General features: G+C 41.6%; 1 protein-coding gene across 1 annotated transcript in view; it reads right to left on the minus strand.

The window, feature by feature from the left end:
• Window positions 1–4,175: 4,175 nt before the first annotated feature.
• The window catches only part of rtca (RNA 3'-terminal phosphate cyclase), a 35,729-nt gene continuing 27,349 nt past the window's right edge, over window positions 4,176–12,555 (minus strand). The window contains exons 6-11 of the mRNA XM_073063395.1: window positions 12,117–12,258; window positions 11,103–11,227; window positions 10,836–10,894; window positions 10,164–10,258; window positions 8,963–9,067; window positions 4,176–4,805 (exon numbers count right to left, since the gene is read on the minus strand). Coding sequence (XP_072919496.1) covers window positions 4,707–4,805; window positions 8,963–9,067; window positions 10,164–10,258; window positions 10,836–10,894; window positions 11,103–11,227; window positions 12,117–12,258 — 625 coding nt within the window. The 3' untranslated portion in view covers window positions 4,176–4,706. The remainder of the gene's footprint in view (window positions 4,806–8,962; window positions 9,068–10,163; window positions 10,259–10,835; window positions 10,895–11,102; window positions 11,228–12,116; window positions 12,259–12,555) is intronic.

Genomic DNA, 12,555 nt, shown 5'->3' on the forward strand with positions numbered 1-12,555 from the left:
CAAATACCCTCACCAGCTGATCAGTGCAGGATGAAGGGGCACCATTCGGGCCAGATGTTTTCTGTGGGTTCACTCCGCGTAAGACCGATCATATGTCTGGAATGGTGACTTTGAGTTCATATGTACTGCAGGCTATTGGGGCGGGGGGGGGGGGAGAGAAAGTGTTTGTCACATTTCTTCTATTCAAAATATCCATTTAATGGATTAAGCTCATCTGCAAGGGATGCACTGCTGTTGGCAATACCTCCTGCCTCATTTTGCAGCCTGTTATAGTATGCAAGCCCATCCACAACTGACAGTTGGTCTGGGACTCAATTTTGGACTGGTATAGTCTCTTGGCATACCTTTAAGGAGGACGCATCTTGATTATCTTGTGAAGGTCAGGCTCACCAGATTTGAATACTACAATCCCAGACTTCAGTAGTTCATCCATGTTTTGTTTTGATAACACCCTTTGTACACAGTCCTCAACACACTTGCTGATCAATACAACTTTGAGGTTTTGAAAATTAAAACTGTAGGGAAGCTTTAGCATTTAATAAATAAGTTTTGCTTTTATTCAAGCTAAATAACATTCAAAACACACTACAAAAAAGGAATAATGCTTTTAAATGATATTCCACCTAGATTGGCCTAAATGTATGAGGGTGTAAGAAGAAAGAACAAAGATATAGTTTAATTATAGATATGGTAGCATACATTTCATAGCATTTCCAGTGAGATGAGTTTTCAATAGCTCTAGCTTAAACTTACTTAACTAGACTTTCATTTAATTAGCATTTGTCAAAAATACTTACATTGTTGGACATTTAATATTTTACAAGGAATCATTAATCATAGCTATACAGAAATAAAGAGTCAGGAACTCTTGAAAGAGCTATTTCATTTACATTGGGATTAATGGAGCAGTAGAGTTGGCAGGAAAAAGTCAATGGACAAAATATGAGATAGAAATGGATGTTTTTCAGATTGGAGTAAGTAGAACGACAGGTCCCAAGGATCACTGAAGTCAGCTTTGTTTTTAAATTTAATGTTAATGATATGGACTTGGATAGTAACAAACTTCAAAAAGAAATATACAGAGAAGTGAAAAACATGAAAGTAGATAAGAATTTAAGCAGAAGTAAATCTGGCCCTTGTATCTATTTACCTTTCAATAAGAACATGTTTGAAATGATTTACATTGATAGCACTATTATCTAGGTGATATAAACTAAATTTTACAATTTTAAGAGGAAAAGGAGATATGATGTTTTTGGTGCATATCCTCGAAGGTAGCAGAAGAAATTGGGCAGGCCATTATAAAGGCATTTGTGATAGAGCTATACAGCACAGAAAAAGATAATTTATCCCACAATATCTATCCCAACTATTGAGTATCTATCTACACTAATCCCTTAAACCAATGCTTGACCCATAGCTTTCTATGCCATCTTTCTTTTACACACACACACACACTCTAAATGCATCCTAAATGTCATGAGTATACAGTCGGCCCTCTTTATCCACGGATTCAACCAACCGCGGATCGGGAAAACCCGGAAGTTCTCTCTCCAGCACTCGTTCTTTGAGCACATACAGACTACTTTTTCTTGTCATTATTCCCTAAACAATACAGTATAACAATTATTTACATAGCATTTACTTTGTATTAGGTATTATAAGTAATCTAGAAATGACTTTAAAAAGTACAGGCAGTCCCCGGGTTATGAATGAGTTCCATTCCTGAGTCCATCTTTAAGTTGGATTTGAGGTCGGAACAGGTACATCTGGTATTATTTAGCATCAGTCAAACGTTTTTCTTAGTATATAGTACATATTTTACCTTTCTATGCATATAAAACACTTAAGAAACATATGTATTTCAATAATTAAACCACTGCGTTGCTTAGTAATAATTGTAGCTTTCATCGGGGCAGGGCCTTTCACATGCTCCATTAAAATTGTTCCAATCGTTGACCAACTGTAGCCTAACACTTTTCCAATGACCGATGGCGTTTCACCTCTTTCTGATCACTTTATTACTTCCACCTTATTTTCAATCGTGATTGTGATTATTTTCTTGAACAGAAACACCGCGGATTTAGAGCTGCGCTGGGTACTAATATCCACCACACTGAACATGTTAAATAAAGTCCGGGGTTCCGCTGGGTCCTAAAGACCACCGCACTGATTCAGGTTAAATAAGGAACTTGAGCATCCGCGTTTTTTGGTATCCGCGGGGGGGTCTCGGAACCAATCCACCGCAGATAAGGAGGGCCAACTGTACCTGCATCCACCACCCACTTAGGTGATGCATTCAGATTCAAACCACCCACTGAATGAAATTTTTCCCTCAGATTCCTTCTAAACCTCTTACCTTTCACTCCAAACCTATGCTCTTCTTATTTTGGTTACCTCCAGTACAGGGAAAAATGTTTTTTTTACTATCTAATCTTTGGCCCTCATATAATTTTGTAACGTCCTACCTCAGCCTTCGCTGCCTCCAAAAAAAAACACAAACTCTCCTCATAACCAAGATGCTTCATCCCAGGTCACGTCCTGATGAATCTCTTCCATTCTTTCCAATGTGACCACATCCTTTCTATAGTGCAGTAAATAATCTGCACACAGTGTTCCATTTGTAGTCCTTAAGATTTATAAAATGAGACAAGAGTATAAAAGAAGCCTTGATGCTACATTCTATAAACACAGTTTAGATTTTAGGTCAAGTTTTAACAGTCATTTTATGGACATCTTACTGCGGGTTCGATATGAAGGCTTAACAGAGGATGCCCTTTCTTAAACGAGCAGGAACATGATCAGCCAAGCAACTTACTTCCATGTTGTAATTATCCACAATTCTGAATGAGACCAATTAAATATCTATATGCATGTGAATATTATACTCTTACACATATTTGAATATTGTAAATGAATTTATTTACTATTAACTATCACTCACACCTCATTTACATAACTTGAATCACAAATGATGAGGAGACTCTTTCAGCTTACCAGTGATAGATGACAATAATTGAGATGTTTCCTAACATCCTGTGACTACTATGTTTTGGAAAAGTGATGCTCTTAGGATTTGGGAGGAGAGGCAATAAGACTCTTAAATGTTTTCTGGAAAAAGAGATGCTTGCATATTTACACTTATTGGCATTCTTAGTTGCTGTGAAAAATGTTGGAAACATTTTTGAACTGCTCTTGTCGTTCAGAACATTTGATCTCGCAACATAAAGAGAGTGGAAGGTGCAAAAGGAGGGTGTCCCTTGGAGAGGTCATTGGAATTATGTTAAGATGTTAGTGCTACTGTATTTAATGATAAAGATCTCAAAGTTGTCAAATCCAGCTTGAGAAGTTACCACAATTTATCATGTGTATAGTACACAACCACAATCATCTAAAAATGACCAGGGTGCTTATCAAGACTGTTGATAAGATGGTCAAGTCAATTGGTATTAATTTTTTACCTGGGCTGAAAGTGACAATTATCTGTACCCAGAATTTCTCCCAAGCTGACTTCTGTTCACTATCTATGCATTGGTTCAAGTATTATATCTGTTCTTCCAAGATAATGTCAAAAACACAGGTTGAACTCTTATACCCAACTCTCTCTCCAACTGCAAACTACTCATTCAATAAAATTATAGCTCACCTAAAAAGTTATATCAGCATTTAATACCCAAAGGCAGGGAAGACAAATAATCCTTGGACACGGATTCCATATCATTGCCATCATTATCGCACCTCATCTCAAGGAGAGGACCATGCTTTGCGATCTTGACACCTTACACAGCTCTTTCAAAAGCACTTGCATGCACTTCCTGCCACCTGAATACAACTCATGTTTACACATTTCTATTCATCTAAAAATCCATCTACCCTTAATGCTTTAAATTTAAGATTTTCAACCTCACACACACATTTTATTTTTAAAGGTACAATCAGTTCCCCAGAATTCTTCATTATTTTAACTCTTTGTCCCACCGTTGTCAAATTTGTTCTGACACCAGGACTTGGTATTCTACATTCACCTTAATGCCCTCCTGTCCACAACAGACACCCTCTTCCCCACCTCCTCAGAATGACGTGGAAATCCTAAGGCTAGTTGTAGCAAGTTAAATAAACGATCAACAGGTTGGAAGCATAAAGATGAAATCAAATTACCAATCAATTGATCCAAATGACTGATGACTGCTCATTTTTATTCCTTAGCAAATTTGATGTTATAACTCATTGCAAATGAAAAATATACACAATATTCAAATATATTGTCTTTCATTGAAGTGCATTTGCTGTATTACAGTAGAGCCATGCACAAAACTGTTGAGATTTTAAGCTATAATAATTACCATTAAAGTAGAACTTTTGCTTTAAAATGTTATTTTATCTTACAACATTTCTCTTGCTAGATCAGCAAACACAGGATTTTTTAATAATCGATTAAAATGCACTAAGGAACTCAAATTCCTCTCACTTCCAAAAATTATTCTGTGAAATTCCCCTTCGGTTTTGAGATCTTTCAAAGTTGCTGTTACCCAGTTAACTTATCTTCCTTATATCAGTATAACAACAAAAATCACATGTATATTAATGCAATGTTTATTTCTGTAAATTCAAGTCTTCCATGATATAGTTACGAGGATTAAGAACCTCCAAGGTACTGAAAAATATACAGCTTCCGTAACTTTTGGATGGCATGTACATTTCAAATTTCAGAAGTTGGGATTTGCCATTCCTATCCCCTCACATTCTATGACACACGTTCCCGATCCAGATTCTTGATCACTTATTTTATTTACTGTAAACTTAGCCTGAAAGAAAATACAAAACAAAATGAAAACCTGTTTTAACACCTTACATGTTGTACAAGAGACTTTGTGTCATTGAAGAAACATCATGCATTTCCTGGGACCTGAATACAACACAAAATATAACTTCAGAAAGTTTAAGGAAGCATTTTAATTAGGCTTACTTTATTCAAATGAAAAGAGCTAAATTAGGATACTCCAATGCAGATTACAGCAAAAACTCATACTACAGCCCAAGTTATAATGTTGTTTTCTAACCACCATTTTATTGACCAAAAAGCCTTAATAAATAACTTTTGGACTGGCCCGACCCCGAATGCTTGCATGTCCATATCCAGAGTACAACATTTACATACAGTAGATGCAGTTCTGCCTTTGATCAAAGTCAAATTAGATACCTTGTTTGGCAAAGAATTAAGTATCACACTGTGGCGACCCACTTTCTGCGCAGGCGAACTGGCTCACAAATAACCAGCGCGCGGGGAGAGACTTTGGTAATGTACCTCTGACGTCATTTCCGCCCGGAGAGGGCGGGCGCTAGGGATTAAATGCCAGCGCCGCAAAGTTTGAATAAACTAGTCTCAAAACGACTTACTGACTGCGTGTTGTCTCTAGCTCTGTATGTAGTACATCGCTACATTGGTGACCCCGATGGTCCAAAAGGGATTTGGACCAAAGATGACCGACTCTTCATCTGTTCACGCAGTTTCGCTAAAACTACTGACTTTCTGGATGCTGCGACCACGCGTGTGGTTTAGCCAAGCAGAAGCCCAGTTCCAGATTCGGCAGATATCCTCTGATTCCACGCGTTACTACCACGTGGTGAGCACCCTTGACCAGGAGATGGCCGCCCAGGTTGCGGATTTCATACAGTCGCCCCTGGAAGAAGGCAAATATGAAGCATTCAAAGCAATGCTCATTGGGACCTTTGGCCTCTCGCGGCGTGAGTGGGGTGCCCGCCTGCTTCACCTGGACAGTTGGGGAGACAGGCTGCCATCAGCATTGATGAACGAGATGCTGGCCCTGGCTGACAGACACAAGCCCTGCCTCATGTTTGAGCAGGCGTTCCTAGAGCAGCTGCCCGAGGACATACATCTGCTGCTGGCCAACGCAGATTTCAGCGACCCCCGGAAGGTGGCGGCCCGGGCAGACGTGCTGTGGAAAGCCAAGAGGGAGAGCGTGGCATCTGTCGGTCAGATTACCAGGCCACGCGCCCAACAGCAGATAAGACCAGGCCTGGCAGGGGGGCGCACACAACACAGAGGCAGGAGTGAGGAGGCCAGTGAACAGTGGTGTTCCTACCACCAGCGGTGGGGCACAAAAGCCCGCCGTTGTCACCCGCCCTGCAAGGGCCAGGGCCAGCTGCCGCTAATGACTATGGCGGCTGGCCACCAGGACAGCCTCTTGTACGTCTGGGACAAACAGTCGGGATGCCGTTTCTTGGTCGACACTGGAGCGGAAATCAGTATCTTGCCCCCAACGGGGTGCGACACCCACAACAGGAAGCCAGGACCCACCCTGAGGGCCGCAAACGGTAGCACGATACAGACCTACGGCACCCGCACAGTGCAGCTGCAGTTCGGCGCCAGCCAGTTCACGTGGGACTTCACACTGGCCGCGGTGGCCCAACCACTCCTGGGGGCAGACTTCTTGCGAGCTCACAGCCTGCTGGTCGACTTGCAAAGGAAAAGACTGGTACATGCCGAGACTTTCCAGACGTTCTCCCTGGGTGAAGCCAAGTTGCCGGCCCCACATCTGGACTCCATCATGCTGTCGGACAACGAATTCACCAGAATCCTGGTGGACTTTCCATTGATTCTGGCACTGCAGTTCACGGCAGCCATGCCCAGACACGGGGTACAGCACCACATTCCGACCCAGGGACCACCCCTCCATGCCCGCGCATGAAGGCTCCCCCAGGAAAAGCTCCGCCTGGCGAAGGAGGAGTTCAAGAGGATGGAGGAATTGGGGATCGTATGCAGGTCCGACAGCCCATGGGCCTCCCCCCTGCACATGGTGCCCAAAGCAACCGGGGGTTGGAGACCATGCGGCAACTACCGCAGACTGAACGAGGCTACCACTCCAGACCGCTACCCCTTGCCGCACATACAGGACTTTGCAGCAAACCTGCACGGGGCAAGAATATTTTCCAAAGTAGACCTCATCCGGGGATACCATCAAATCCCGGTGCACCCTGAAGATATCCCCAAAACAGCACTCATCACCCTGTTCGAGTTCCTCCGAATGCCGTTCGGCCTGAAGAATGACGCACAGACGTTCCAGCGGCTAATGGATGCGGTGGGACGTGACCTGGACTTTGCGTTCATCTATTTGGACGACATCCTTATAGCCAGCAGTAGTCGCCAGGTGCATCTGTCCCACCTCCGCCAGCTCTACTCCCGCCTGAGTGATTTTGGCCTCACGATCAACCCGGCCAAATGCCAGTTCGGTCTCGATACCACTGACTTCCTGGGCCACAGGATTACCAAAGACGGGGGTAACAACTCTGACCGCCAAGGTAGACGCGATCCGCCACTTTGCCCGGCCCAACACGGTCAAAAGCCTGCAGGAGTTCGTTGGTATGGTGAACTTCTACCACCGTTTCCTCCCCTCAGCAGCCCGTATCATGCGCCCTTTGTACACCCTGATATCGGGTAAAGGAAAGGACATTGCTTGGAACGAGGAGGCCGCGGCTGCTTTAGTTAAAGCCAAGGAAGCCTTGGCAGATGCCGCGATGCTGGTGCACCCCAGAACGGACGTTACGACCGCCCTCACGGTGGACGCATCCGACACAGCAGTCGGTGGGGTGCTGGAGCAGCTCATCGAGGGGCACTGGCAACCCCTGGTGTTCTTCAGCAAGCACCTACAACCACCCAAACTCAAGTACAGTGCTTTCGACTGGGAGCTGTTGGCACTGTATCTGGCAATCCGGCATTTCAGGTACTTCTTAGAAGGCAGGCCGTTCACCGCGTTCACAGACCACAAACCGTTGACCTTCGCATTCATGAAGGTGTCCGATCCCTGGTCGGCTCGCCAGCAGCGACATCTGTCCTACATCTCCGAGTACACGACAGACATCCAGCGTGTCTCGGGAAAGGACAACGTCGTGGCGGACGCACTCTCCAGACCAGCTGTCCAGGCCCTGTCCCTGGGGGTGGACTATGCAGCACTGGCGGAGGCGCAGCAGGCAGACGACGAGATGCCCAGCTACAGGACCGCAGTCTCGGGTTTGCAGCTGCAGGACTTTCTCGTAGGCCCAGGTGAGAGAACCCTCCTGTGCAACGTGGCTACAGGCCAACCTCGCCCCATCGTCCCGGCAACCTGGTGGCGGCAAGTTTTCGACTCCATACACGGTTTGGCGCACCCATCTATCAGGACATCGCTACAACACCATGTTATCTTATTCTAATTAAGGTGGAAAAGGCATTAGGTAAAAATTGTTCCAAGTCAAATGTAACTTTTTATTTGTTAGTAGTTGTTAGTATTTGTTTTTATTTGTTAGTAGAAAACACATTATTCAGTTTGGAGACTATATACTTTATGGATACTTTGCATCTTTATTTACAAAACACCTACAGCATGATAAACTGAATATACTTTATTCATTTTAAGCTATCAAATCATTCTACACCACCCCTCCAAGATTACGAACAAAAACATATAGAGTCAGAAGTTGACTGCAGACTAACAAAATGGATGACATTTACCTTTCTCCCCCCCTTCATCTGAAAGATTGCTGTCTGCAATAAAATTATACACTTGACACCCAAGGTATGATATCCACATGGAGGATAGCAACACACTTACTAGGATTTCTGTAAATTACTGCCACGGGGAAATATTATTTAAAATTGGAAATTGAAATGCTGCACTTCAATTTCAGTCTCTGGAGACAGATGGGGAATGTTGTAGTACAAGGTAAAGTTTTAATAATTGTACTGCATTCAGCGTGAAAATTATTTAAGGTTAGCATAAAACTGATTTGCACTTAACCCTTCAGTTTGAGCTGGTAACCCACGATCGTCTTCAAACATTCCAAAAAAAAAAGGACAAAATATTTCCAGAGACTTCATGGAAGTGCAAGGAAAATACCATAAAATAACATTGATTTAAAAACAATCACATTGCCAGAAATGTTCATGGGTAACAAATATACTGACCTTAGTTAACAATTCTGCAAAGTGCATCGCAGTCTGCGTGTGAAGGGTCAATGGGCCAGTTCTTAGTCTGGAGACACCATTAGCAAGAGCCATGAAAATAATGAGCTAAGCAAAGAGACAAAAGTTCACGGCTGTGTTACACTATCATTTCACCATTGACTAAGACAATTCTCTATGCCTTTATTCAAGGCTACTTACTTACTGCTCATTATGCTGCTGGCATTTAGTGCAGCAAAGTCCTCCACTTCTGTTTGTCCATACCGTCACACATAGACAGAGAAAGATTCTTCATTGTTGTTTCCGTAACAATTTTATTTTTAATCAGTCAGGGTTGTTAACCCCAAGCTGAATCCCTGAACCCGGAGACCGGTGGATCACTCTTAGTCTGGCCTCTACCCTTTGACCTGTTTGGCACGGGTGACCCTACGAAGAGCCAAAGCATAAAGCCCTGACTCCAGACAACATAGCTCTCCGGCTCATTGAGGCATGCAAGCCTCCAAACCCAACAACAAGACTGTGGTCCTCTTCGAAGACTCATGGAAAGAATTTGATTTTTAGAACATAGTATAAAGCAGTGCTATTGGACAGAACCAGTTTTTAATAAAAATAACAAATTTCAATTATTACAACTGGCTACCAGGTCAAAACAGGCATTAAAACATCCCCCACTTTACCCTGACCAAGCGTAAATAATATAATAAATCTAATGCAATATACAACACATGCCTTAGTGTTGTCTTTACACATTTATGACCACATCTCTATATGTCCAGGCAAAATGTTATATCTATGAATCCAAGATATTTTTGTATTAATTTACAGAAATATAGATACACACTTAAATTGGATGTGTGCTAAATGACTGTCATATTCAGAACCATGACCCAAATAGAAGCTATTATGCTTTTGGTTAAATTACATTTAACCGTATGTAATTTTTATAAAGTTCAGAACAAGATTAGTGTAATAAAATGTTTGAGATATTATTGCAATTCACCCCACCCCATACAGTGGGGACTACTTGAATGTGTACTTAACTATCAACATACAGCTAGCATTCGAGAAGCCAATCATATAAGCTGCACAACTGAAGCAAGGCAGGAGGAAATAATTTCAGGATTATAATAGAGATCAATACATTTTTACAAAAATATTTAAGTTTTATAAATTAGTTAAATATTTCTTTATGCACTAAATATACCTGATCCTGCAAGTACTGGTCCACACATCCACCATGTCGAAGATTCATCAACAACATCTCAGCAGCTTCAATTCCAACTCTGTCTGCAGAAACCCCTGTGTTTCAGAAACAATCAAAATATTGAGACAGGACTAGCTGCAAACCTTACACACACAAAATTGCTGGTGGAACACAGCAGGCCAGGCAGCATCTATAAGGAGAAGCACTGTCGACGTTTCGGGCCGAGACCCTTTGTCAGGACCTGATGAAGGTCTCGGCCCAAAACGTCGACAGTGCTTCTCCTTATAGATGCTGCCTGGCCTGCTGTGTTCCACCAGCACTTTGTGTGTGTTGTTTGAATTTCCAGCATCTGCAGATGTCCTTGTATCTGCAAACCTTGTTTCTTTCCAGCTTTCATAAATCCCACAGGCAATGGTCACTACTATTGGCTCTATCTTTAGTCTTTTAACTTTACTGTAATTATTCTCACTATTCCCAGTGGCTTTTCATCACTTCCACTGCCGAAACTATTCTAGTTTGCCAGCAGATTGGAAACTCCCATGAGTAGTCTTGGGATATATGACCATATTATAAGATGACATATAAACAAGTAGTTGTAATGGATTAATAGCAGCTCAGTACATTTATTTGCTGTTTATTCTTCGCTAATTTAATACAACATTAAAATCTTACCTTTTTTACCGAGGGCAGATCCTGCAAGTACACATCCTGTAGAGGTTTCAGCAAAGACACTAGATAAGAAATTAGATCCAGAAGTTAGAACTTGCTTTGCAGATTTTTCTAAGGATGACACACAAATTAGTATTAAACATGGTTAGGTTTGGAATTCATTTACAGTGCGATGCAGAGGAAAATACCAAAAACTGCAGGAATAGTTCCTGCTTTTAAAACAGAAGAGAACCTTTCATTCAAGTGCAACAGTAGATTTTTGCTTCTTACATAATTCCATTTCCATTTCCAAAAGCCTTATCCTTGGGCTCCTGTACAGGTACGATATTTATATAAATGTCACGCAGTTCTTTCCTGATGCACCGAATTGCTGCAGATGTCATCTCAGATGCAAGCTAATTAAAAGGAAAAACAACATTACTTCACATTAATCTCAGCATAAACACTTGCTTTATAATGGATTAATACAGTGAATTATTTTTAATGCTCAGAAATTAACATTTGCCACCTATAGAACAGAAATTTGCAGTTTTCTGCAGTAAGTTGGGCTATATCCAATAAAATATAGTCATTTAAGCTTTCAAGTTATCATTGCCTATCAAAATCATTTGTTACTGCAGTACTGAATTTAGCACTTGAAAGCTAAAGATTTGGAGTTTAAAATCCCACCAGAGTAAATTGTTTAATGGAATTTAATACAGTTGATAATGTGTGATCCAAAACAAATCAAATAAGTACTTGATAAAAGGATAAGACACATGGCCACATGGAATGAGGAGTGGATAACATAAAAGATAATTCCAGATCAGATGCTGGTCTGAAATATATGACTATAGTATTAATTCTCCATAGCTGACCAGCACCCTCACACTGCCACAAGAATATTTGCAAATCCTACAGTGCTTTCACTGTATTGCCTACAAACTCAGCTAATGCTCCAATAAGCAAAGTGCAACCCCAACATAACTTAGTGTTTGCCCTTCAGAACAATTTCATGATCAGAAGCATTTTTAAAATGGGCAGCACTACAGGCTTAGCAGATACAACCAATATCAACTGTCCCCAATTAAGACAACATACTGTACTTCATTTGACCAGGGGTTAGACTCTCCAGTTTTCAATTCTGCACACACTTTCTCTTTCTGTAACCATTGGATACAATATTCAAAGCACAACCAAAAGTTCAAAAACACTATTGGAAACAAAAAAAGTTTGTTCAAATAAAAATTTAAAAAAGCTATAATTACATAACATTCAAATATAATTGCAAGATGTATCACATACTTTGAATGGTAGAACTCCAGCTACAAAGGCTCTCCCATATATCTTTTTAATGGTTCCTCTTTCTGTCATGTTTATTGGAGTAAGAAGTTTTATTGGAGACACCTTCACTCTCACCTCACCTCCACCCTTTGGATAGTAACCTCTGCAAAACAAAACATTTAGTTCAAACATGCCAATCTTCACCCTACATTATTAATCTGAAGTGTCAGATGAAGCAGAATGGTAAAGTGGGTAAATCACCAGGAGTCCCCAGTCCAGATCATTACTCTAACATGAGAGGCTAGTTAAACATGGGTTGTTTTCTCTAGACCGGCAGAGTCTGAGGGGAAATCTGACAGAGGTTTACAAGATTATGAGGGGCATAGATAGAGTGGACAAAAAGTATGTTTCCCAAGGTTGAAATGTCTAATACCAGAGGGCATGCATTGAAGGTGACAGG

The sequence above is a fragment of the Hemitrygon akajei genome, chromosome 12, assembly GCF_048418815.1.
Source record: "Hemitrygon akajei chromosome 12, sHemAka1.3, whole genome shotgun sequence".
NCBI classification, from domain to species: domain Eukaryota; kingdom Metazoa; phylum Chordata; class Chondrichthyes; order Myliobatiformes; family Dasyatidae; genus Hemitrygon; species Hemitrygon akajei.